This window comes from Accipiter gentilis, chromosome 17, assembly GCF_929443795.1.
Source record: "Accipiter gentilis chromosome 17, bAccGen1.1, whole genome shotgun sequence".
NCBI lineage: Eukaryota > Metazoa > Chordata > Aves > Accipitriformes > Accipitridae > Astur > Astur gentilis.
The window spans coordinates 2,893,091-2,917,431 of NC_064896.1; the positions used below are offsets into that span (position 1 = coordinate 2,893,091).

General features: G+C 54.5%; 4 protein-coding genes across 7 annotated transcripts; all 4 read right to left on the reverse strand.

The window, feature by feature from the left end:
- Window positions 1-718: 718 nt before the first annotated feature.
- DCDC2B (doublecortin domain containing 2B) lies at window positions 719-6,839 on the reverse strand. The gene is made up of 10 exons (XM_049820172.1): window positions 6,562-6,839; window positions 5,610-5,667; window positions 5,089-5,165; window positions 4,725-4,856; window positions 4,042-4,188; window positions 3,537-3,576; window positions 3,026-3,094; window positions 2,608-2,797; window positions 2,271-2,371; window positions 719-919 (listed from the first exon to the last, which is right to left on the reverse strand). Exons 1-10 carry the CDS (start codon window positions 6,837-6,839, stop codon window positions 788-790), a joined length of 1,224 nt encoding a protein of 407 aa, XP_049676129.1. The 3' UTR covers window positions 719-787.
- Window positions 6,840-7,473: 634 nt separating this feature from the next.
- IQCC (IQ motif containing C) lies at window positions 7,474-10,903 on the reverse strand. 2 transcript variants are annotated; one of them, XM_049820169.1, is made up of 5 exons: window positions 10,811-10,903; window positions 10,120-10,263; window positions 9,235-9,574; window positions 8,909-9,027; window positions 7,474-8,458 (listed from the first exon to the last, which is right to left on the reverse strand). In XM_049820169.1, exons 1-5 carry the CDS (start codon window positions 10,883-10,885, stop codon window positions 8,417-8,419), a joined length of 720 nt encoding a protein of 239 aa, XP_049676126.1. In that variant the 5' UTR covers window positions 10,886-10,903; the 3' UTR covers window positions 7,474-8,416. The 2 variants fall into 2 exon arrangements, with proteins under 2 accessions (XP_049676126.1, XP_049676125.1); XM_049820168.1 differs by having other exon boundaries at window positions 10,072-10,263.
- Window positions 10,904-11,073: 170 nt separating this feature from the next.
- On the reverse strand, window positions 11,074-12,970 carry CCDC28B (coiled-coil domain containing 28B). The gene is made up of 6 exons (XM_049820170.1): window positions 12,858-12,970; window positions 11,997-12,618; window positions 11,743-11,900; window positions 11,499-11,653; window positions 11,358-11,380; window positions 11,074-11,200 (listed from the first exon to the last, which is right to left on the reverse strand). Exons 2-6 carry the CDS (start codon window positions 12,149-12,151, stop codon window positions 11,149-11,151), a joined length of 543 nt encoding a protein of 180 aa, XP_049676127.1. The 5' UTR covers window positions 12,152-12,618; window positions 12,858-12,970; the 3' UTR covers window positions 11,074-11,148.
- Window positions 12,971-13,933: 963 nt separating this feature from the next.
- TXLNA (taxilin alpha) lies at window positions 13,934-24,197 on the reverse strand. Of its 3 annotated transcripts, none has more exons than XM_049820167.1 (11): window positions 23,942-24,197; window positions 22,288-22,439; window positions 20,866-21,201; window positions 20,266-20,357; window positions 19,130-19,300; window positions 18,626-18,820; window positions 18,329-18,448; window positions 17,950-18,024; window positions 17,323-17,415; window positions 16,797-16,892; window positions 13,934-16,357 (listed from the first exon to the last, which is right to left on the reverse strand). In XM_049820167.1, exons 2-11 carry the CDS (start codon window positions 22,403-22,405, stop codon window positions 16,007-16,009), a joined length of 1,647 nt encoding a protein of 548 aa, XP_049676124.1. In that variant the 5' UTR covers window positions 22,406-22,439; window positions 23,942-24,197; the 3' UTR covers window positions 13,934-16,006. The 3 variants fall into 3 exon arrangements, with proteins under 3 accessions (XP_049676124.1, XP_049676122.1, XP_049676123.1); XM_049820165.1 differs by having other exon boundaries at window positions 22,192-22,439; XM_049820166.1 differs by lacking the exon at window positions 23,942-24,197 and adding an exon at window positions 22,903-23,535 and having other exon boundaries at window positions 22,192-22,439.
- Window positions 24,198-24,341: the final 144 nt, after the last annotated feature.

A 24,341-nucleotide genomic window follows, 5' to 3' on the forward strand; every position in this document is an offset into this window, starting at 1 on the left:
TGAGGTTACCACCTGGCTTTTCTCCACTGGCATCTTGTAGAATGTCTCTCATCTGTAAAATAACAACAGTGCAGTTTGTCCCTAGGGAGGGAAGGGTGTTTTTCTTTTTAGTGAAATTATCAGTCCAAAATACCAGATGGATCACAGAAGGAAAAAAATCTTTGTTACCCTTGTAATTAATCAGAAACACTAGGGAAGGGAATACAGAAAGCCTTGCACAAAGAGGGTTAATAAAAGAGCTGTTTATTACTATGACTTTTCCTAAATCAGGCAGATGCTCGTAAAAGAAGTTAACAGAAACAAAATGTACATAATTTTGGGAACAGGTTTGATTGCTGCAAACATTATCCAAGCATTCCAAGCCAGAGGGACAATGATGCGATGAAATCTCTTTATATGAAGCATCTGACATAGAACAAACTTCCTGGCAGACATTTTGTTATAAAGGTGTGTATCCTATTTGGCAATTCTTCCTTCCCAAGTTCAGATACAAACCAGCTTAATTAGAGTTCAGAAAAGCAGCCATCACCTCTGCCACATCATCACACGATAGAGATGAGGAAAGAGGGAAGATCTTCATTATTTAACAACATTGTGCATCTGATTCATTACTCACTGGTACTCTGCTTCTGAAGCCTAGACAGTAAGGATGCTTGATTTTAGAAGAGTTTATTAATTCATCAAAAAGCTTGGCCAGTCTGTGGTGTTAGAGAAATCTAGGATTCACATGCTTTTGTTTTCTGCAGCTGTGCAGATAGCCGTGTACTGAACTGTCCCTCTTCTCCCATCACACTCCCTTTGTGAACTCTTCAGAGCTCTTTCCTGCCAAGGGCAACATTGTTTGGTGCTTTTCATCCTCAGAGTCACTGGCATCCCTTTTCCTTGCCGCAGTCTTTTGTGATTTGTCTGTAGTCGGTGCCTTTTTGCGGTGAGAAGGAAATACAATTATTAATGTAGCACTTCACTATTACAGAAAGGTTCTGGGACAAAATTCCTGGATTCCATTTCCAGTCTTACCATGGCTTTGGTATGCAACCTTTGGTCTCTACATAAAATTCAAAGGTAGTTTATTTAATGCTTCATGATTCTCTCCCACTGCGGAGAAGAGCTGTGACACTCAAATAATAACAACTGTAGAGCGGAGTGATCTGGAGGGGGGGAAGGCCGACGGAAAGCAGCGGCATCAGAGTGCCCACCCCACTGAGAAATGCTGGCCCAGCCTCTAAAGCAAACACGGCACACCAGGCTCCCCATTGAGCCAAGAAGTCAGAAGCCATTAGCTAATTCTTCACTAGGGCTTTCTCTAATTTAAGTTCAAAGGAGTTGTTTTCCTTTGAAGTTCTAATTAATCCAAAGAGACTACCTAGGCAGAACTGTGAATCACCTACAATATAACACATGTCATCCCATTACATCAATTCTAAACGTCCTTACGAAAAGTTTAAAACATTAATATGCCACAAAAATAAGCATCTTGCAGACATTTTTCACACAGAATTGTGTTTTAAAAGAACTGCTTTTTTTCCCTTTTTAAAAAAAGGCTTAAACTTGTTACTATCTAATAAATGTGTTCAGTCATTTTAGGAATTACATGTTTATTCCCTGCCATGTTTACTCACCTGGCTACAGGCAAGTTCTGCTTAACAGGTTGTATTTAGGGGTACCAAATATTAATGTAAGAACTCTGAACACAGCCAGGAAGGGTCTTACACACTTCATAGAAGCATTAAGTGGAATATATACCTTACTGGGGTGTATTATTTTGGCTTTTGGTATAAGTTCTTCTGCAACTCTCTGGAACAGGAGTAAGGATAGAAGTAGTACACACAAAAAAAATCCAGGAAAGCCTTTGATATCCTTACTGCAGTGGGAAGCTGTAACTCTCACATTCCAGGAGGGAAATGTTCATTACCCAGATGACAATCTCTCGGCTTTCTAACATGCAAAGCCCTGCCGTTACACACTGTCCTCTGGTTTCTGAAGTTCCCCCTGGTGGTTACTTTCATCTTTACACATTGTAGAGAGAAGCGCCGCGCTTCATAAACCTAACGAACAGGACTTAAAACAAGTGAGAAAACTGAAGGACCTCCCCAAGCAATTGCTATAAACTATTGATTGATGTATTCTCACAGACTGTCTCTGAAGGGCTGGCTCTTGGAGTTGGCCTCCCTGCTGTGCAAAACCTGCAGCACCAATAGATTCTAGTGGGACCATAAGTACTTCCCTGCAGCAGCCAGACTCCTACCAGGGCAGAAAATCCTTTCTCAGACCTGATCAATGGGTACGTCCACCCTTGTGTGTTCATCCTCTTTTACTTCCCGGGCACCTCGCATCTCCTTCCCAGGATCTCTGGTTTTATAGACGCTTTCTTCTGCAAGGAGAAGGAAAGAAAAAAGCTGTTCAATGGGTATTGCAGATAGCTGTGCCCTGGTCTTGATGATGCTACAGAAATGTCCTTGTATATGCCCAGATGAGGAGAGGAAAGAAGCAGAAATACAGAAGTTATTGGATGCATCACTGCTTTCTTTTGGTGTATCTGCAGGTTTTTTGTCCTTTAGCATCAAAGTAAAGCCAGCCTCCCTCTATGCTTACAGCAGTGTCCTTTACCTTGATCAGGCCAGTGCTGCATATTCCTGTTGCTCCTTCTGTTTCGTCCTGCACGGACAGGTTTAGCATGGAAAATGGACTCTTCGTCTCTGAGGCAAGATTTCCTGGCTTGCCTTGGCAGTTGTGGAAAAGCAGCTGGGATCTTGCCTTTATCTGTAGCTCCTGTGGTCTGCATCCTGCGACTGTCCAGCTGAAAGTATTCAGCACACACTTCTGATAGGCCTTCTTGATAAAACAGTTTATAAAACAAGAGAAGTTTTGCAGGGCAATCCCTTAAACACTGCAACTTTCCTCTGTGCCCCTTGATCCTGACTGGTACAAAGCTGTAATGCTGCATTCTCTGACTGGGTTTTAAGTTGATACTACAAGTGAAACAGATACAGGGAACACATAAAACGCTTTTTGTAGTCACTCCTACCTGTTGAGGTGGTTCAGCAAGAGCAGAGTCGCCGGCTCTGTCCTGGGAGGTGGCACAGAGTTCACCAAACTGGAAACAAAAGAAAAAAAGGAAAAGGAAATTTTAAAAGCAAATAGCACAGATAATACAGATGCACATTTCAATGGACAATCCAGGACAGCCCAGCTGCTGTACCTGTAGTCTCTGTTGGGCATTTTACCCACACAGTGAGCAGGAAAGGTATCCTAGCTCCAGGATGAATTCTCCCTGCCCATCAGCCAAAAAGGAGAAGAGGTAAGTGAGGCCGCCTTAAGGAGTTTTTCTTCAGGCAGTGAGATTTAATTCAAGTGTGATCTGGCCACATAGCTGTCTCTAGCTCCTCTCCTTTGGGAATGGTGCCAAACAAGGATGCCATAGCCATGGCAATTGGGAATGGAGATTGTGGTACATATCCACTGCGTATAGAGGGATGCCTGCACAAAAGTAATGGTGACAGTAGCACAAACAGTCCTGCGCCAGCTGAGCCACCTACCCTTCTGTAGTATTTTTTGCGCCTGCTTTTTGGGTGGTTCCTGCAACAAAAAAGAAGCAGATTCTCAGTATCAGGTAGAAGTCAGCTGCAGGAGGGCACGATCTCCCCTTTTCCCATAAGAGAGAGGGCCCCTGGAGGTGTTTTTTCTTCAGCACAGGTAGGGCACACTCCACAGCAGATCACCTTCCCATTATATCACACCACCCACCACAGGCCTGTGAAATTCAATGCCCGGCCTAATGGGCAGGTGCTTCTCAGTGCTTGATGAACACTTAACTGAGAAACAACCAAACCGCTTGCTTTCTCTGGCGCTGAACTCTGGATTTCAGGGGCTAACCTTCAAAGCTTTGAAAACACAATATTTCTTCCTAAACTTCCAACATGCGAAGCAAAACTCAAGCCCTGAAGCAGACAGCACTGAACAGGAGGGCTACAAAAAGGATGGCTTTAGCTGAAGACCACCACGGACACGATTCTTTAAACCACTTGGCCACAGTCTACGTACCACAGCGTCCTGTGTGCAGAATCCTGGGGCACCAGCAGCTCAAAGTAAGGCAGTTTTTTGTACTCCTCATTTCCCACTGCCACATAGTAATCGCCATTCACCAGCTCCTCCCCACTGGACACCTGGGTTCCATCCAGCCTGCAGAGCCTCAAGGAAGAGACAGAAAAGGGTTTAAAGATGTCACCAGACCCTGAACAACCCCTCAGCATGGAAGCAGTCGAGCAAGTGCAAAGTGGTAAACAGGAACGAGATAAGGCAGAGAGGATGAATCATTCTTAGTATTACTCCAAGGAAGTATGCAGAAATATTACACCCAGTGATCACTGAGATGCAGTTGATTTTAGCTTTTTCCTTGGGTGTCAGTAAATAGGTGTATGAGGAGAAGGTAGGCTGCATTTGTTGGATAAAAGCCCCTCTAGACATAAACTCCTTTTTATGCCATGCTTTACTGCTTGCTTACTGCTTTTCCACCAGACCACCAGCAACATTAGCCCTCCTTACAGAGCACTCAAGACATTGGGGTTATCCCTGATTTGAAGATGGGAAAACCAGAAAAGCAAATGAGTTTGCAAAAGCAGACTTTAAGTGGCTGTCTGAACTCCCAGTCTTCTGTGCTAATCAGAGCTGCTTATGTTCTGGACATAAGGAAAGAGGAGCCGGCAGTGCCTTATCTGGATACCTACTTTTTAACAGCTCCACTGCGCAGGTCGACTTTCTCTGTCAATGTGGCCAGGAGCGCATCCCACTGCAGTGAGGTGCTCTTGGAGAGTGGCAGTGGGAAAGGAGGGCTCAACAAATCCCCATTCCGGAAAACACTGCAGGAGAAACAACCCAGAGCAAGCGATGAGCCAGTATTCCTGCAGCTGTGGAAGGTGGGGAAAAAAGCCAGCCACTGGTGCCTGGACAGTATTTACAACAAATAGTTCTGGTAGAAGCTGGGAATTGTCCCTGTGGGGCAGCACTCCCAGGATCTCAGAGAAATTCCCTCCTCCAGCCTCCAAAAACATTCCCAGAGACCCTCCAAGGAGAAAACACCAAGGCACTTACTGTATCGTGCAGGGCAAACGGGCGTGCTTCTGCCATCGCACCAAGACGTTCGACTTCCAGGGAGCTACAGTGCAGAACTGTAGAGACCGAGTTCAGTGCACAAGAACAGTGACAGCCCTGACAGAGCCTCCCAGGGCTGTTCCCTTTTCCCCATCAGGAGCAGCCTGCTCTGGGACACCGCATGCCCTGCCTTCAGGCTTGCTGCTGCTAGGTGGGATTTGTTGTCAGCAACACCCAGGCTGGAAAGGCTCTTCACATAGCTGAGCACGTTCCAGAATTGCCAGCCAACCTCTGAGCACGGACCCTTCCCCTGCACCGTTAAGGGGGATGAAGGTACACAGCAGTAGCCGCTGTGCTGTCTCACATGTCCTACTGATTCCTGTGGCACTTTCCTGATCTCCACTGGGCACCTCGCAGCCTTAAATCTCAACTTTAGTTTCATCAGTGCCACCCCTAATGTCTCTCTCACCTCCCCGCTCATTCTGCGCTCCCGCCTGCCCCCACTCAGCTCAGGGACTCACCTGCAGACCCTCGCTCTTCCTTGTCCCATGGAGCTCCTTCCTTCCGTGATTTAAATAGCTGTGAGAAAAAGATGACAACGTTGCCGCCTACCAACTGGGTCATGGCTGACTAAAGAGCAGTGAGGAAACCACCAACCGCTCTGCCTTGGTGCATTGCCACCAGAAGTGTGGGTCACTTATGTGGGTCACTTCTGAAACAATTCTCCAGGTGCCCCACCTCATGGTCTCCCAGGACTTCAGTCTAAATTAAAGTCTGCTACGTGTAAGAAATTCCCAGCCAAATACAGACCATTTCAGATCCCCAAGCTAAAGACACCCAAAAGATTTTATTCCTTTGTGTTGCTCACTGATCAAGGCTCCAAGGGCTGACTGACGTTAATGTAGCCTAGACCACCTCCTCAACAAAATACAATACACACCCGGGAGCCAAATTCACCTGGCACACACACCACACACGTCACCTCTAGAGCCAAGCGATGCCACAAAAACCTCTTTAACCCTCTGTATTTCAGGATGAACCAAAACAGCTCTACTTTGTACAGGATTAGAAACCAAAAAACCTTCATCAAACCAAAGCAAAACTATTTGTCAGTGGAGACAGTGTGACTGACAGCTCTGCCAAGGAAGCGGGCAGCAGAACCTCCCACGCCACAAAACAAGGTGCAGGGGAGGCAGAGCAGCACCCATCACAACATCCTGCCAGACAATGCATGCCTCCCCCAACATGTGTTCTTCTGAGAGTCAGTTGACCTTACCAGGAATATTTGCATTTTCCGTGCGATCTGGAATATGTCCAGTAGTTTCCAGTAAGAAAAGAAATTAATCCATCTCTGCTTTTCATTGCGTTTCTACTCCTCTTACCTGTTTTTTCCATTCACACCCCAATACGTTCCCCACAGAGGTGATGTAAAGCTGCTTACCAAACCCAGAGACCAAAGTTCCGTCTACTCACTCAAGCTTTTTGAACTTTTCAAAGCCCGCCGCCACGTACTGGCATCCGTCCTGCAGGTCCCCCAGCTCAGCGACGCGGTGGCCGTGCCTGGGTGTGTAGATGTTCCTCACAGCCAAGGGCGCGCGAATGCTCTTGGTCACCTCATTCAGAAATGCCTCAAAGGTCAGAAACCGCCGCTGGTTCACTACAAACTTCCTCCCGGGGAAGAAGGGGTCACCGTTGCGATACACCAGCACATTCTTGGCTGGAGGTGCCAGAGCTAAGCCGCAGGAGCTCATCCCCTGTAGGTCAAGCAAGTCCCGCTGACCAGAGAGGCAAAACAGACCAACGTGGGGAGCAGAGGAGAGCTCCAGCCAGCCTCCCGCTGAGCCCAAACCTTTCTGACCAGCCGCTCTCACGCTCTGCAGTCCCTTCCCGGCGCAGTCCAGCGCGACTGCCTGTCTCCATGGATGCACGCCCAGCAGGAGGAAGTTGTGGGCCTGTCTGGAGGCCACATCAAACAACCTGCAGAGCACTTTTCTATTCAAGAACCAGGAACCGCACAGCTCTTTAATCCCCAAACATCAAGTACTGTGAGTTCCTTCACCAGCCGCTGCAGCCACCAGGCTCAGATTAATCAGTCTGAAGGTACGTAAGTGTCAGTATCTTTACGGCAGCAGCTCACATCCCATCCGGAGCGGCACTATCCAGAAGCTGTCACCCCCTTGCCATTGCTTGCTACCTGCATGAGAAGTGCAATGGGTTTCTGTCCTGCGTTTATTGGACAAAGATCCACATCCCAGCGGACACACCACCCTTTGCACTGAACAGGCTGCCATGGGTTGGAACGGGCCACGGACTCGCTTGGGTCTGTCCAGGAGAAGGCGGCAAGCCAGACAGGAATAGACAGATTCAAGAGACGAGCGTCAGGAAAGCTTTTTATTCACAAACAAATCGGCATCATCAGGAACAGAAAGATACATCTGCCGTATGGCAAGAGTGACCGTTCAGTCAGCAGGAATGCACAGTGTTTGCACAGAAGACTCGGGGTCGCAGTAGGGAACCACAGTACCAGCCCCTTTCTGAGGGACCTCGAACGCACCTGAACTAGAGCAACGTATAGACAAAGTGCCAAACCCTGTTAAGTCCTTACTTGCTCCCTCAAGCACCAGTCCAGGTGACTCTGCCACACAGAGAGAGATCACCATGGCCAGAGATGTGCAAGTCAGGAACCAAGCCTCATCTCCCAAAGGTTGGGTGTGATGTGCCATCGCTCCCCACCAACTGCACAGGAAAGTTAGAAAACTCTCCTTCATCTAGGTGTTCCCTGAAGCCTACCAGGACCGCCTGGAGATCCCAGATATTGCAGAGCTGTGACGTGTGGAGCCATCCCAAATACACAGCTCAGATACCAGTACGGGTCACACACAGTTCGGTGGAGAAGAGCTTGTTCCTGCAGGTTCAAAGCACCTGCTGCCTTCAGGCATTTTAGTTCCACCACATGCAATCAGCTGGTCAGAAAGCACCTTCTGTAAGTGACAGTCTTCCTAGCCTCGATTTTCCCCTAGGACGGTCCAGCTCAGCCAACAGAAATAGGGTTCTTGGGGAAGAAGCCCTCAATGGGACGCCCTCCAGGATACACAACCACCTCCCCGGCTTCACAGTGGTGTTTAATCCCCGTTTTGACCAAATATTCACATTTAAAAGAAATAAAAGGCTTTCTTGCCACATTCATCTGAAGTGGAAAACATCAACCCACAGAGCTGGAGTTCCCCTAAGCTGCTGCTGTCTGTGAAGTCACATCACGACTGCGGTGCCGCAGCTCCACTGCTTCTTCACACCAATACAAGTGCCACTCGTGCTTGGGAATGCCCTCCTACGGGTCAGGAGTCCCCAGCCTCTGTTTCAGCATCAAGTACTGCAAGAGAAAGAAAACCAACAATTAAATCCCACAGACCTACAAGTAGGAAAGCACTCACCCTTGCAGATTAGCCAGCAAAATCATTGCACTTGGCCAGAAGATGCACGAATCTCACCTTTCAAGCAATGCAAAGCTACACTAACTGCTGCCTAGGTACATACCACTGCCTCACACAGAGACAGGATAGTTAACAAAGTAGCAACGTCCCTGCAGCAGGCCAGGAGCAAAGCTTGTAACCAGATCTAAACAGCCCCTGTTTTCCTTCATCATTCCTTTTTTTTCCCCAGAGAAGGAAAAAAAAAAGGGCACTGCCATCATCCAATCCAACCCTTGGGTAACTGAACCATCACCATTCAACCCCAGTCCCACCACAGACGGCACCGCGCTGGCTGCAGACAGGCACTGGTCTGACCCACTGTTTTGGAAGAGGCAGGGTCAGGCCCTTACGTTTTTACGGCTGACAATAGCTTGTTGCAACCACACCAACTCCATGATCAAGTGATTTCTGTAGGACTGCAGACCAGACCGAGTTCGAGGAAGGTCCTTTATGTCCTCGAGCGGAATTTCTGCAAAGAAATGGAAGAATGACCTATTATTAGAACAAAGATTTGGATTGGACCTACTGTTTCTCCTGCACCGAGTTTTTCCAACCTCCCCAGGATATTCTCAAGGTTTTGGTTCTCCAAGGACCTGCTGTGCCCCCTGCACTCACCACCAGCTCACTCAAGACCGCACAGGAGAGCACAGGCTGCGCACCAGCTCCTGTCTCTTACCCAGGCAGCTTTCGAAGGACTCTGCCTCCAGGACAGCGCTGTCCCACACAGAGGATACGGTGCTGTCATTCTGCCAGTCCTCGCTCTCTGCTGGGGCAGCGCACTCCTTTTCAGTACATTTATCGGCATCAGCCCCAGGATTTGGGGGGTTCGCTGCATCGCCTTCACCTGTGGAGCTCAGTTCTTTCTGGCTTTCCAGCTGAGCTGTAGGTTTCACACTGCTGCAGTCCCAGTCATGTTCTGGTTCCGAGGCGTCCACCTCCTCCTGGGGTTTTTCTGCACTGGCCTCGTCACTCGGTACAGCCTCCAACGGACCTGAACGCTTCCCTTGTGCTGTCTTCTAAAGGGGCAACATGCAAGAGATTGAGATATAAGGAAAAGAAAATATAAAGACCTGAAAGGTGGCTCTGCTGCAGGCCAGAGGCTCCACCCCAGCCAGAGATCTGCCGTTAGCAACACTCCAGCCATAACACTGACGTGTTCTGGTTTGAACCCTCGCAAATTTTTTAAAGGGTTTTCTTTCCAGAAGCGGTAAAAACATCAGAGAGCGAGGCTCAGCCTCCACAGGAGCCCGTCCGGCCGTTCAATACGACCGGGTGAGATGGGTACCAGGGGACAAGATCCACAGGAGCCACCTGCGCAGGGCGGGCGTTTGACTTGAAGCTGAGCTTCACCCAGGGGAAGAAATCCTCAGCTGGGGGCTCAGGGGGACAAGTCAGGGGGAGTCTTACAGGCTGGGGCTATGTAATGATCGTTTTTAATTTGGTAGAATTACAGGTTCCCCAGACTACGCTGGGAAAATACCGTCTGCCCGCTCTGCCAGGCCACACCACCCACCGTGCTGCTCCCCCCCTCAGAGGGGGCTGCAGAATCCCCCACTCGGACCTCGGGGACAAACAGGGGCCGCGGCAGGAACCGTCCCCTCCACTCCAGCCGGCTCAGGTCTCCTTCGATCTCCCGCACCACCTCCTCGTACTCTTCCCGCAGGCTCCGAAACCGCTTCCGCAGCAGGTAACCCCTGACGCAGGCCTGCGGGCACCAGGCGTTGACGCTGCTGGACCCAGCGAGAGCCCCCCACTCCCAACTCGCCCCCCCCCCCCCTTCGCCCCCCACTCCCCAACCCGTCCCACCCTTCACCCCCCGCCCCGTCACCCCCTCCCCACGCACCCCACGGGACGCGGCCTGGCACAACACAAGGAGCGAACGCGTCCCACGTCTGCAACCCAGGCAGTTTTTAATGAGAAGGCAGCGCCGGCAGCGCCGGCTGGAGCAGGGCCCCCGCCACCCCCCGAGACCCCCCCCACGGGAACCCCCATCCAGCTGTGCACACACAGACACACACCCCCCCAAGGACCCCTTCGAGCTGTGCAGCCCCCTCCCTTCTCCGTGATGTCCTCTCCCAGCCGGGGACCCCCTCTCCCACGCGTGCCTCCCCCCCTCAGCCATGTTCTCCCCTCCACAGGGATCCCTTCCCAGTGCCCCCCCCGCCCCAGCCGGGCCCCACCGTGTCCTCCCACAGGCCCCCGCTGACTCGGGGTCCCCCCCCTCACCCCCCCCGTCCCGGGTGGGTCCCCACCTGCAGGCGGGTCACGGCGCGGAGCAGCCGCCGCCATCCCTCCGCCTCCGCCTGCGGCCCCAGCGCCGCGGCCATGGCCGCCGCCCCGACAACCGGGCGCCGGCTGATGGCGTCACCCGGCCCTGGGGGTCCCACCAAAATGGCGGCGGGGGCTGGAGTTGGAGGGAGGGAGGGGGGGGGAAGGTGTGTTGGCCTCGCAGGGCCCGACCGGCCCCGCTGTCCCCCGTGACCGGTGTCGCCTCCATCGGCCCTTCCACTGGGGGGGGTGGCCCCGGTGTGGGGCTCCCGTGGGGTCTCCCGGTGGTAGCCATCCCCTCCTAGCCGGGCCGGGCATAGGGTCAAGCCGCCGAGTCCTCGGGGTCGGGGGTCTCTGCCAGGTGCAGCTTCTGTCTGAGCGCGGGTCAAGGGAAAGCGCCGTGGGGATGTGCCGTGTCCCCCCCGCCATCACCGCCGCCACCACCGTCACCGCCACCGCCATCACCGCCGCCATCACCACCACCATCACTGCCGCCATCACTGCCCCCACCCCGCGCCTGGCCCAGGATACATGGAGCTGCTGAGCTCCTCCAGCTGCGGGAGGCAAAGGCAGAGGCTGAGGCGCCGGCAGCGGGGAAGCCGGGGCCGGTGGGGATCCCGGCTGTGGCAGCCAGGGCTGGCTAGGGGGAGGGAGAGGGGACACGACGCTCACGTGTGCCAGCAGCTGGTCCAGGTTCCTGTCGGCCGCCGCCTTCTTCTGCTCCTCAGGGAGCTCCTCCACGCAGACGTCGAGGCCGAAGTGGAGCCGCGCCAGCTTCTCCTGCATCTCCCGCACGTGCTCCAGCTGCTCGAAGGAGCACTCCTTCCCTGCACCCACGGGTGGGAGCCGTCACGGCCCACCAGCCCCGGCTCCCCCCAGGTCCCATCCCCCCTGCCCAGGTCCCCTAGCCCCTCACCGAAGGCCTGTAGCTTTCCCGAGTGGAAATCGCTGAGGAGGCTGAGCAGCCCCCCCTCCATCTCGCAGACGTCGGAGACGTCGGTGAGGAAGCTGTGCTGCAGCGGGGCCCCCCGCGCCGCCCCCGCGCCGCCCGCCCGCACCCGATCCTTGCTCGTCCTGCGTGGGGAACAGAGAGGTCGGTATCGCCCAGAACCCGCCCGGTCCCTGCGCCGGAGGGGCCGGTGGTCACCCCCGACCCACGCCGGCACTGACCGCCTGAGCCGGGCACGCTGCCTGGGCGAGGGCAGGGTGGGCAGCGGCAGCACGAAGGACGTGCTTTTGCTGGGGGGCAGCGGCCGTGGGGCCCCGGCAGGCGTTGGCTGGGCCAGGCAGGCCTTGGGGCTCCGCTTCTTCCTCCGGTCCTCCATGTTGAACAGCGTGGGGGGCACCGTTGCCACAGGACAGGGATCCTGTGCGGGACGGACGCAGCTTTTGGCGGCTCCTTCCCTGCGCAGGGCCTCTCGTCCTCGGAGAGGACACGCCTGCCCCGAGCCGGTGAGGATTGGGGTCCCCCCCAGGGAGCAGCGCCGGGGCGGTGCCACCCCTCCTGCCTCAGCCTGTGGCACAACGGAGGGGCCCCGGGACCCTCAGCACGGCGGCGGCGTGCCGGCCACGGGTGAGCCGCAGCGGGGCTCTGCGGGCTGCACCACGGCTGTGCGGCGGCGGCAGGGCTGGAGCCAGTAGCTCGGACCCCCCTCCCTGGGTGCCGGCAGCCGGGCTCGGGCTCAGGCTGCGCTATCCCGGCGTCTGCGCTGGAGCATCGCGGTGTGGAGCAAAGCCAGGGCCTGACAAGCGGCTGCCGGCCTGGCCTCGGCTTTCAGCGTCTTCCCCAGCGCTGCGGAAAAGAGGATTATGGCCACACGCGCCAGGGCTGAACGACCCCAGCTGCCCTCAGCGAGAGCGGGACAGAGACCGCGGCGGGGAACACCTGTGCCCCCCGAGACACTAGCCAAGCACCCCCGTGTCTCGGGGCCCTTCGCGGCGGCGGCGGGACGGGTCTGCGGGAGTCCCTTTGTCCACAGCCTCCAGCTGCCCTCCCAGAGCGCCAGCCATGGCCGCGCGGGGGGGACTGACCTGCGCCAGGCCCCGGTCTGGCCCACGGTGCCGAGCCGGCTGTGTTCCTGAGCCCACCGGACACCCCAAGTCTGCCGGACACCCAGAGTCCGCTGGACACCCAGAGTCTGCCGGACACCCGTCCTGCAGCCCCAGGGCTGGGATTTGCATTTAAAGGGAAAGGGAACTTCCTCCAGCTCTGTCGTGTCCCCAGGGCAGTTGCATCGCCAGACACCGGCTCCCCGAGCGGCGTGCGGCATGCAGGATGGCTGGGCCTGGCCCCGACCGTGGCACCGGCATCATGTTGGGCATGGGGGAGAGGGCAGGATCCCGGTCCGCGGTCCCGCAGAGCCGGAGCAGGCACAGTGGCCGTGTTGGCACAGCGAGGGTCTGGCGTGGGTGATGGGGTCTGCTCCCACATGCCTCCCCCAGGAGCACCCCATCGGACCTGGGGTCACCGCCTGCCACCCCCTTTCAGCCACCCCAGGCTGCCGGGGTTTACCCCAAGTCTCCCCGGCATCACCGGACTCTGTGATCACAGGATCCGACTCTGCAGGAACCAGCCTCCAGCCCTCACACAGGGACAAGATTGGACAAGTCCCGGCCCCTCAGCGTATACCAAAATGAATGCGGCTGCTTATTTAAATCATTGCAGGATTTTAAGCCAATCTTAGATGTTTTGGAGCCAATGCAGATGCCAGGGGCTGGCCAGTCTGGGTTTGATACCACCAGGGCCAGGACCCCCAGGGCGGGGGGGGTCTGATGAGCACACAGTGCTTGGTGGCTGCCCCAGCTCGAGGCAAGGGAGAGCCACACAGGAGATACCAGGGGTCCCGGGGACAGAACCACACGACCCTCCTCCCCAGCAGGAACATGCCATCACCACTGCAGCAGAAGGTCCCTCCCAGCCTCCCCAACTCCTGCCCCACTGGGAATGCAGGGCCAAATCCCCTGGGAGACAGGGAAGCCATTGCCCAGCAGAGGCTGATGTGGCCTCCCCGCTCCCACCCCACGGCCCAGTGCCCCTGGTGTTCACTCCCAAATGTGACCTAATGAATGAGAAACAACAGAGGCGGCAGCAGCGAGGTTGGGTGCATTTCTATTGGATACGAAGATACATACAATAGCCCCCACAGAGGTTATCTGTACCATAACAGGCAAAAAAAAAGGGGGGGGGGGGGTGGTAGTGGTGATTTTCTAAGAGGTTTTTCTTTTACTGAAAGAGTGGGAAGAGAAGTTCAGAGCCCAGCTGCAGCCCTCGCTCAGCCTGGCTGCTGGGAACGGGGTGGTCCCACGAGGCCAGAGCTACATTCGCTTGCTCAGGGGCTCCTGCCGGCTCCTTCCAGAGGCAAATGTGTCCCTTGTGCTGGAGGAAGCAATGTTGACAGCGAGGGGCCGGAAGACAAAACCATGCTCAGCTCCAGGGAACGCGTCCCAGTGGGTGTTCAAGACTGTGGCTCTGCAGAGACTCGTTAGACCCCGTGTCTGCTGCAGCCAGCCACCTTCATTAGACCTGAACTCACTGGAGTCCCCGTGGAGGAAAGGGGGACGCGGAGGCAGCTCCCACAGGCTGCTCCCCCAGCAGTGTGGCAGGTCCTTGGCAAGGGGACTGTACAACGGTGGAGAGAAGATGCAGCTGCGTTGCTGGAAGAGAAACCAAAGCTGTTCCGCTGAACACATCCACTGTGAGGAATGGCTCTGGCCAGCTTGCTTCAGCTTCAAGCAAAAGGAAGGCAATGCTGAAAATAAAGTCTGTCATAAAGAGAAGCCGCAGCAAGGACGTTTCCAAGCCAGCAGAGGTCTCCCAAAAGAATAGCGAGAAAGTCTTGAGAAACTAAGGAGAAATCCCCTAGCCCCGTGCCAGCAGGCCCCAAGTCTGTCCATAAACACCCTCCCAGCACAACAGGGTCCTTCGGGTGAGCACTTCACCCTGTGGGCAGATGCTGCAGGGACCCACCCAGACACAGCGGCGCTTGGGAGATGGTCTTCTGAGAAAGCAGAGAGGGAAAGGAGAAAGGCGGGGGCTGTGATAGCACCAGCATGGCTGGACTGGAGGACCCACAGGGGTCTGACACTGCAGAAGGGACCAGCCCGCAACATGGTCCTCATGCTGGTCCCGTCGATTCAGCTTAAGCAGCAGGTCATGGAGCAGATGCAGGTTTTATCCTCCTGGAGCCCCAGCTCTGTGGACACCTCCGAGACCGCCCGCTTGGCACCGAGGGATGGGCCGGGGAGGTCCTGACGCAGGGACAGAGGAGCTCAGCTGGAACCACCCTGTCCCCTTGCACAACTGATCAGACACGCTTGTGCAAAACACTTGGGAATTAGACCTTTGGATTAACTGTTTAATACACTTGTGCACATGTGCGTATAGCAAAGAGGCAACTGTGAATCATAAGGCTATTGAGACATTGGCAGGTTCTGGGAAGAGCAAAGGCCCTGTGGGAGGCCTGGGTGAACCAGGCACCCCCAGTTTCTCTGCTTCTTTTTGTCCCTGTTCAATACACAAAACCCAGACAGAGGAGGGGCAATGGCCTCTTTCACCCTCGTTTGCTCAGCTCACCCATGAGAGAGCTGCCAGCCAGGGCACGAGAAAACAAGAGCAAGTCCCGGAGCTTGCTCCTGCCTGAGGCAGGAGAGGAAGGGAGAATCCAGCACTGGGAAACACTTCGGTTCTCCCCTGCTCAGCTCCTTTGCTTTCACTCAATGCAAGAGCGTCACCGTGAAGGTGGAGGCGGCAACACATCCAGCTGTCCCAGCGCCACATGCTGGGGCAGATCCACGCACCTGCTTTCCTGAGCTGCGCTAGATTTTAGGGGAATCGCAGCCTGCCAATGACAAGGTCTTTTAGTGAAAGGGACGATCAGTTGAGTCTCCATATATTAGTTATTCACGCACACGCAGGGAGGTGGGTCATTCTAATTTTCATGTATATCCATATATAAAGTGTACGTTGCCCTGCACATATTTTATATATCATATATATATATATCATATATATATATAAAATTTTAAAAACCCTCCAAAAACCTAAGCTAGGAAATCTCAAATTCCCAGGAGGGCTGTCCTCTCACGCCTGTCCAAGGACCAGGAGAGGGGCATCAGGTTGAGTCTACGGAAACATTCATGTTACCCTCCCTTGCCCTACCTCTGCCTACCGCACAACGGGCTCAGTCGGCACCCTGAGTGCGTTCCTCAGTCCCACTCTGCCCCAAGGCTCCTATGCTCAGTTCTCCCAGGCTCTCCGCAGGATCCGTGCTGTGTGTCGGCTTTCCCGAGTGAAGGCAATCCTCAGCCAGGTGCTGCTCGGCTGGAACACCTCCCACCGCTGCCTCGGAGCTGTCCCGAGATGGGTCCTTCAAAGGCTCCAACAGGTCCGCGTCTGCCCGGGGCGCGTGGGCACACAGGTCCTGCACCTTCTTATTGAGGTCATTGCGCTCCGTTTGCAGGGCTCGGCACAGTTTCTCCAAGCGCTGGATTTTCACCTGAAGCCCCTCTAACTCTTTGTCCCGAAGGGTTTTCTGCAAACAGAGAGGCAGTTCAGACTCTACCACGCTGGGGACAGAGAGGCAGAAAGGGAGAGATGAAACCTCAAAGGGAAGCTGAAGGGGGAAACACTTGTGACCAAGCAAACATGCGGCATTCAAAGAATCTGATGCTATTGTCATTGCTTCTTCCTTTGCCCCCACAGAGGCCAAGTGCCGCTGAGACCGTCTGACTTCTTCTGCGCACCTCTGCACTAATTAACCTTCACTTCTGCCACGTGACAGAGGGTCCTACCACCAGGTACGGGGAAGGAAATCAAGCTGAAAGGAAAAACATAACCCCCCACCCAGCCTGCCTGCAATAAGACAGGAGCTGTCCTGCTATCCCTCAGCTCCAGCCCAACGTCACACAACACATCACCACACTGCTCCAGCTGCCTGCCTCAGCACGGAAGGACGGCCAGAGCCTCCTCACCTCTTCAGCCATTTCCAAGAGAGCCTTGTTGCTGCTCTCCCAGCGAGAGCGGTACATAGTGGTCTCTTTCTCCAGCTTCTTAATTTTCTTAGTCATCTACAGAATCACAGTGACAAAAAAGGAAAAAATAAGCCACAGGCAGTGCACTGCAGTCACTTAGATCTCATGTGTCCTCAAATGGGCACCCGCTATCCCAGCGCAGACAATGTGGTTCTGCTGCCCTGGGAGATATCTCTTTGTCTCGCTGCAGTCAGCTTCGCCAGTAGGAAACACTGACCAAATAACAACAAACCAGGAGACAGGGGTAGTGCTGCTTGTTCTGACACAAGCGGGACATAGAAGTCACCGGGCAGGGACAGTATCAGTCTTCTACAAGCAGCCAGCTAGTGGCTGATTTTAATAACAGCAAAACTAAACAAAACTACAGAGCTGTGGCTCTTCCAGCTCGCGAAAGCAGTGAGGAGAGACAGACAGGCAGTGCCTCCAGCCCACACAAGCTCTGCTGGGAAGCAAAAGTGTTACCCACCTTCTCCATCTCCTGCTTAAATGTCGTGAACACTTCACTGCTTTTGGAAAGGGTGTTCTGGAATTCTTCAAATTTCTCTGTGTAGAGAGCCAGCTGCGGGGAGAGACAGGGTTATAGCTCCTCACTGCTCACTACGGCACCTCCTGACAGCCTTCCCCAGGAGAGGGGAGATGTCAGCCAAGAACTGAGCTAGTTCTCTTGTGACCGGACTTTACAACAAATAAACTGGCAGCACGGAGCTGCTCTGCCAACGTTAGGTACCGGGGAATGTGGAAAAATTCTTTCCTGGGGAAACATCCTCAGAGACTGATGTGTTCTGCAAACATCTCCTGGCCTTGGCAGGAGGCACTTGTGGGGTCTGATTCAGCAAGGTATGGTCACACGACTGCTCCCAGCACTGGGAAGTGCGCTGGTAAAAAAACCAAGGCCCCTTTCTCCCAGAAGGCAGAATTGCTGAACGAAGTCTCAGCTCACACCGTGCTGACACAGCCTCACCAGTACCAAATTCCAGAGCAATCCTGCCCCTGTGTTTTCCAGATTAAGGAACTTTGCGTCGTTTCCTGCTTAGGGAGGAAGGGAAAAACCCAAACAAATAACCAGGCTGAGCACACAGACCGGGTAACTCACCTGCTGCTTGAGATGGGTCTCCTGCTGCTTCATCAGCTCACACATTCTCTGTGATTCCACAGCTTCCTTCAGCAGCTAGGGAAGAGCAAAAGCAGTTACCTGGCTGCCACCAGGGAAGGCTCTCACCATGTCCCTGCACGTCTGGTTCTTGGCCAGAAGACAGGAGCCGACTGGGAGAAACACAAAGAGCAGAGCAGGGCTCCAGCCTTGCTCCTGAAGCTGCTGGGGGAGTGGTGACTGCTGGGCATGCAGGAAGCCTGGGATGACCTGCTCCATTTTGGGCTCTGCACTCAGGGATCCAACAGTAACAAGCCTCCACGGAAGGACAAGGCAAAAACCAAAGTGCTCGCAACCATTAGAGAACTGCTCTAAGACTTACAAAGTCCTTCTCCCGCTGGTGTCTCTCCTCTGCCTCCTTCAGCATTTCCTGTGCCTGCTGGAGCTTGGCGTCCACCAGCTGCTGCTGCAGGTCCTTGTGTTTGAACACCTTATCGATGTGCTGCCAAGGAAACACCACCAGTCATCGACATGCTCAGGCAGCAACCCCAAGGGAAGATCCCAGAGCCCAAAGGCCCATTCTCCCCTCCAGCAGCAGTCCCTGCTCCAGAAACACGCTCCACTGGGCAGAATGGATGCACCAGAGGAGCCCTACAGCAGGTCTCCTGCCTTGACTCACCTCCTCCCGCAGCTCGTACTGCTCAATGAGCTTCTTGAGCCGCTCTGCCAGCTCCATGTTCTCCTGGCGCAGCTTGGAGTTCCTCTCGTTGTGCTGCTCCATCTGGAGCTGGATGTCGTTCAGCGTCACCTGGAAGTGGGATGTCACCTCCTTCCGCTTCTCTTCTTCCTCCCGTGCACGCTGGACACCCTCCTCCTGCATGAGGAGGGCAGAGACAGCAGGGACACGTCAGCCTCTGTGCTGGGCAGGTAGGTGAGCAAACTGTCCAAACTGCGATGCTCTGAACCCACCCAGACTCCCACTATTGCTTGTATCAATCAGGAAGGGACTTCGGGCCTTTCCCCTCCCTTTCTCTGGTGAATATACCCTGAAATAACACTCAGACACTGTGGATAACGATGGCCTAACAGCAAAATTAAAGCACTGCCCTGGATGGTAGACTGTGGGCAACTGCTGGTAAAGGTGGTAAAGCAGCTCCTGGAGTAATGCCCAGGAGACACTTACCTTGAGGGTGCGGTTGTGTCTCTGGAGCTCGCGGCACAGGCTCTCCAGCTTGCTGCGGGCCAGGATGGCCTTGCTGTGCTCACTCTGCAAGTGGTCCTTCTCTTGCACCAGCTGCGTCTGCTTCTTCTGCAAGATCTTCATCTGTTTCTGGGAGTTACGGTGCTCTTCCAGCTAGGATAGGGGAGCAAAGGGCACAGATGCAGCAAGACAGACCAGGGCAATATGCTGTGCCCTGATGAGGGGACACGAGGATCAAAGAAGTGCTGTGCTCTGAGAGGACAAGAGCTTTATAATGCAAAAGATGCCACTTTTGAGCAGAGCAGAGCTTTTGACCTCGATGCTGAGCTCGAGGTCCCCTGAATTCCTTCTGAATTCCTCCCTTCCTGAATTCCTGTCCTGCTGGAATCTGAAAGATTCGCACATTCATGCAGTACCTCCAGGCGCACGTTGCTCAAATGGAGCAGAGCTCCGAGTACAGAGAAAACGTGCACATCTCCGCTTTGGACATGCACAGACAGTCCCACGTCTCTCCTCTGTACCAGGTCCATACACAGAACTAGATCTGTGCCTAGAACTAGCTCTGGTTAAACATGGCACCACTTTGTGTGTGTTGTATGGCTGAACGTGCACACACAGCAGCATGGTGACTCTGCCAAACACAGTGATGGAGATGGCAGATGTATCTGTGCGGTCTTCTGTCACAGCTGGGCCTGCCAACTCAAAGCTCAGCCCTGCCTGCAGAGAGATCGGGACATGCAGGCTCACCAGAACAGACCTGGCCACAGTACACTCCTGGGACAGGATGGGCAAGAGATGCAGCTTCCACATTAGAGAAGCAGACAGAAAACAGATCTGAAGTCCTCTTACACACAGATTTGCCAAAAATACTCCTGTCCATGCTTACCCTTCCGCAGACAACAACGCCTGGCTGGATCAAGCAACATCTATCCTCTAATAGTTGGATATCCAGCACTGCAGAGATCCCAGAACATACACAAGTGCTCCTGGACTGTCCCTCTCAACATCAAGAAAAAATTACCTACAGCCATCTTCTGCCTCCTCAAGCAGCTCCCGTGCTCACTGCTGCAGTGTCCTCCCCCAGCCCCAGAGCCTGAAACAAAGAAATAAGCACTCACCAGCTCAGCGTATTTCTTGCACAGTGCTGCTAGTTTCTCCTCTGGCGTGCTCAGGGTGTTCAGTGTCTGCATCAGCAAAGTGATTTCTTTACCTGGAATGAGACACAGAATTTAAATAAATAAATAAAATAAAATCACTTACACAGAGTTCCAGCTCACAAGAACAAAGACAGGAGAGACAAACCAGGTCTCACAGCTGTGCCTGCCCTGGGCCAGAGCTAGCATCTCCAGTGCTTTCTCAGGGCTCTGCCCCACAGATTTCACCCTATACAGTGGGTGAACAATTGAAGTAGCTGGGGAGAGACCTGTTTTCAGAGCAGAAAACCACCACTGGGCTGGCTAGAGAGAGCTGTGTCCAGCAGAAGAGAAATCCACAGACTTCAGAGGCTGCAGCAGCACCCAGGAGCAGTCAGTGCTTTTGCAGCACTCGATACGTTTCCTGACATACCATATAACATGATGCTGTATCATTCCCAAACACTGCTGCACATCATGCACCCAAGGCGCTTATTTCACCAAGGGCAATCAGTGCAGTATAAAATCAATGTCTGCACTGAAGTTCTCAGGCTGGCAGCACAACCAGAGCAGGGAACCTCTTACCTAGGCCCTTGGCTTTCTTCTTTTCCTGAGCCTTCTTTTGGTCCCGCTCCCCACACTCCTCGGGTCGAAACTCTTCAGTCCCCTTCGTGCTTTCCTTCTCCCCATTCATCTCAGGGCCGCCCGTCTCCTGGTCACCGTTCCTCGGGGACTCGCTACGACACTTCTCGGCTTCTTCCGGCTCCGTGGGCTCACTCTGCCCGCCGTCCTCGCCTGGACCCTCCTGGCTGGCATCCACACAGTATGTGTTCAAGATGTCCTCAAGCTGTCTGCTTAGCTCTTCAGAGACGTCACGTACGGCAGGCCGGGAGGACTTGGTGTCCTCCTGTGCAAGAGGAGCTGTGGGAGACGGGAACACAAAAGCATGAGACTTCCCCCACACCGTCTATTCTCTGGTCTCTATGAACACACGGCAAAGGGAAGGTTTGCCGAGCACCCCACTGCACCAAGGCTGGCTAAACTTCCAGCAACATAAGCTGCTTTGTTCTGGCTGCGTCTCCAGCCAGCTGCCCTGACAATGGAGGTGCATTCCTAACAGCCTCTCTTTTGATCACAAGAGCATGACCAAGCCCCTGACATCTGTCAAGAGCAAAAATTCCTCCCCCCTCCCCACCATCCCTTAACGAAGGCAGGTTGTGCGTGAGCTTTCCCTCATAGGAACTGCCTGCTAACATCCCCAGAGCCAGGCTTTTTTACATTACAATAGATTTTTAAACCTGAGTTAGCCTCTCTCCGCACATATAAGAGCAGCTGTACCATCTCAGATCAAACATATCTTGTCCCCAACAGCAGACCTTTAGGGAAAGACCAGGCAACACATCCTTCAGTACGCTTCTTTGCTTCCAAAGTTCCTCCAAATGAGAGACTTACAGCAGTTGATTATTAAACTAACTCTACTCACTGTGCATTTCCTACACCCCGCATTTACTAGGCATCAGAATACAAGGTAGGGTTAATTTTAACCAAGCACCTACTCAATTAGACCTGGTTTTCCTCTTCCAGAGAGTTATTTTTATGAAGTGCCTGTAACAGGGCAGGTCACTCAACATACGCTGCCCCAAGGAAAGAGTTGCCTGACATATTCTGAACAGGACCCTTAAGGTCTAAGCAACAATAAACAACCCATCATTTTCAGGTGAGAATCAACTCCACGCTTTGGTCAGAAAGAAGGAACTACTTCAGAACCATACACACACAGAAACAGGAGGAAACCAGGGTTTTCTGCCCAGGAAATCACAGCTGCTCTTATACAAGTAAAAAGAGCTGGATACAATGGCCCACCCTCATACAGAGAAAGCAACACCCTGGCTCTCCAGGCTCGAAACCCACCCTCACGTGTTTCCTGCCCCTCACTGCTCAGGCTGTCAGCACTGCCATCAGCTGCGGGCAGGGAGCGGCGCGCCCCAGGCCCTGGGGACTCCGCACCTTCCAGGGGTGCTGTGGCCTCTGGTGAGTCACCTTCCTCCAGCGCCAGACTGCTGCTCATTTTGGAAGAGCTAGCAGGCCGCGGGGCTGCTTTGGTTTCCCCGCCTTGGTTCTTCATGGTGACCTTTCTCCCTGCTCAGTCTCTACAAACACTAGAAAAAGAAAAACAGCAATTATACTTAATTTTAAGAAGTAACAGTTTGAAGGATTTTAGGAGTCATCAACGTGGATGGGAAGGAACTTGTTCTCAGCAGAGGCTGCTACCCACAGCTCCATGCTGAGGAAAGCATCATTTTGTTTTCAGTTTACACCTCACCGCAAAGGTCTCTGTATCAGGATAACTCCTCTTCCAGCTGAGCAGAGCTAGAAGCAGCCCCTCCCAGAGCAAGGCAGCATCTCCTGACTCACAGACAGCACACAGTTCTTCTAATCCTCTGGGACCAGCCTTCTCAGCCCTGGCTGTCCTTCCCCCTCACCCCCACCGTGTTTTATTCTTGGATTTCAAAACTTGGAGCTGTCTGTGCCTGCTGACAGAGAATCCCGCTGGCTGCAGTGGGGGACCCAGAGACCAGAGCCTCGACAGCAGAAAGGTCAACACCTGCTAAGACTGCATACCTGGCTGAGGAAAGCCCGCAGCTCCCTGGCAGAGCTGGTGCTCAGCGCTGAAAAGATTAACCGGCATCACCATGGCCAACGCTAACAGACCGAGCCCAAATCCGGGCTCCAATCTCCTCATCCTTTCTTCCTCCGCGGGGTATGTATGTTCTCACCCTTCCCACCAGCACCCTCTGCTCCAGTTATGACGCTAATTACGGAGCAGAGGCAGCCGATGCTCCTAGTCTAGAGGCAAGGGATTGTTCCACAAGAAGCGGAGAACAGCTTTTCATGCCATTTTGCAGCAGTTACACAGAGACCTTGGCTCTTCCTCAGAGAACAGCCCAGGACAGGGCTTACGAAGGAAAAAAAAAAACCAACCACAAGAGAAAATTAGCAGCGGCAGAAGCCAAGCACATGTGTCATCCACCCACGTGCAGGCTGGAGGCCGTGCCCCCTCCCACGGCGGGCCTGCCAGCACGGCTTCACGCCGCACACCTGCCCCAGAGCCTCGGGCGCTCTTTTTCCTCCTCTCCTGTAAATAACGCAACTCCTGTCTGCTTCCCGAGGCTCCGACGGATGATAACCGGATCTGTGGCACCCCGTTGCGCCCTCTGCACCCCGACCCCGGGTGAGAGGCAGCCGCTTCGACCCTGCCTCAGCCCTCGCCCCCACCCTGACTCCCCTTGCAGCCCCCTGGCCCCCTCTCCCCCCAGCCCATCGCCCCTGACGTGGCCTCCTCAGCAGCCCTTTGCCCTTCGCTCTGACACCCCCGGCCCAGCCACACCCTGCCCCCCCTCCCCCAGCCAATGCCCCTGCTCCTGCCCTACCCCCCTCATTAACGTTTTTGACCCATCCCTAATTAACACCGGCCTCCCCATGCCCCCCCCCCCCGCCGGGTCCAGCGCTCCCACCCTACCCCCTTCAGCGCCCCAGGCGCGGCCCTGCCCCCCGGTAATACCCCTGCCTTCACCCCCCCACCCCCGCCGTTAAAAGCAGACACAGGTCTTCCCCCCCCCCCCCCCCAACCCCCAGCACCGCAGTGACGTCATGCACGCACCCCCGTGGCGTCAGCTCCAGCGGTCTGACGCAGGTCTCTCCCCTCTCTCCTCAGCCAATCAGCGCGCAAGACCCGGCGGCACCCCGGTACATCGGAGGGAAGGGGGAGGGGAGGGAGGACGGAGCGGCCCCCTCCCCGTGCCGATACCGGTACCGGTGCCGGTGCTGCTGCCCGCCGCGCCCCGCCCGCCTCCCGCCGACCTTCCGCGCTGAGGGAAGCGGCTCCGGCCCGGGCCTCCCAGCGGGCGCACAACGCGCATGCGCCGGGCCGCTCCGCCGTCCAATCAGCGACGGGGCACCGCGAAGTCTGCCGGGAAAGACCGGGAGAGAAGAGGCAAGCCGTGGCGGACTACAACTCCCGGCATGCCCCGCGCGGGGGAGAACTCCCGGCTTTTCTTCCC

What these genes read in the sequence shown, in the direction of transcription:
- DCDC2B (XM_049820172.1), bottom strand. Translation starts at nt 6,839, where the DNA reads ATGAGCTCCTGCGGCTTAGCTCTGGCACCTCCAGCCAAGAATGTGCTG. An exon ending in CGCAGTGGAGCTGTTAAAAA is followed by an intron (nt 4,189 to 4,724) that starts GTAGGTATCCAG and finishes CTCTTCCTTGAG; the next exon opens with GCTCTGCAGGCTGGATGGAA. An exon ending in GCAGCACTGGCCTGATCAAG is followed by an intron (nt 2,372 to 2,607) that starts GTAAAGGACACT and finishes TTCTCCTTGCAG; the next exon opens with AAGAAAGCGTCTATAAAACC.
- CCDC28B (XM_049820170.1), bottom strand. Translation starts at nt 12,151, where the DNA reads ATGGAGGACCGGAGGAAGAAGCGGAGCCCCAAGGCCTGCCTGGCCCAG. An exon ending in GGGAAAGCTACAGGCCTTCG is followed by an intron (nt 11,654 to 11,742) that starts GTGAGGGGCTAG and finishes CCGTGGGTGCAG; the next exon opens with GGAAGGAGTGCTCCTTCGAG. An exon ending in TGGACCAGCTGCTGGCACAC is followed by an intron (nt 11,381 to 11,498) that starts GTGAGCGTCGTG and finishes TGCCTCCCGCAG; the next exon opens with CTGGAGGAGCTCAGCAGCTC.
- IQCC (XM_049820168.1), bottom strand. Translation starts at nt 10,885, where the DNA reads ATGGCCGCGGCGCTGGGGCCGCAGGCGGAGGCGGAGGGATGGCGGCGG. An exon ending in CTGAGGGGGGGAGCAGCACG is followed by an intron (nt 9,575 to 10,071) that starts GTGGGTGGTGTG and finishes TTGCCCCTTTAG; the next exon opens with AAGACAGCACAAGGGAAGCG. An exon ending in GTCCTTCGAAAGCTGCCTGG is followed by an intron (nt 9,028 to 9,234) that starts GTAAGAGACAGG and finishes ATTTCTTTGCAG; the next exon opens with AAATTCCGCTCGAGGACATA.
- TXLNA (XM_049820165.1), bottom strand. Translation starts at nt 22,405, where the DNA reads ATGAAGAACCAAGGCGGGGAAACCAAAGCAGCCCCGCGGCCTGCTAGC. An exon ending in GACACAACCGCACCCTCAAG is followed by an intron (nt 18,821 to 19,129) that starts GTAAGTGTCTCC and finishes CTCCTCATGCAG; the next exon opens with GAGGAGGGTGTCCAGCGTGC. An exon ending in ACCAGCGGGAGAAGGACTTT is followed by an intron (nt 18,025 to 18,328) that starts GTAAGTCTTAGA and finishes GCTCTTCCCTAG; the next exon opens with CTGCTGAAGGAAGCTGTGGA.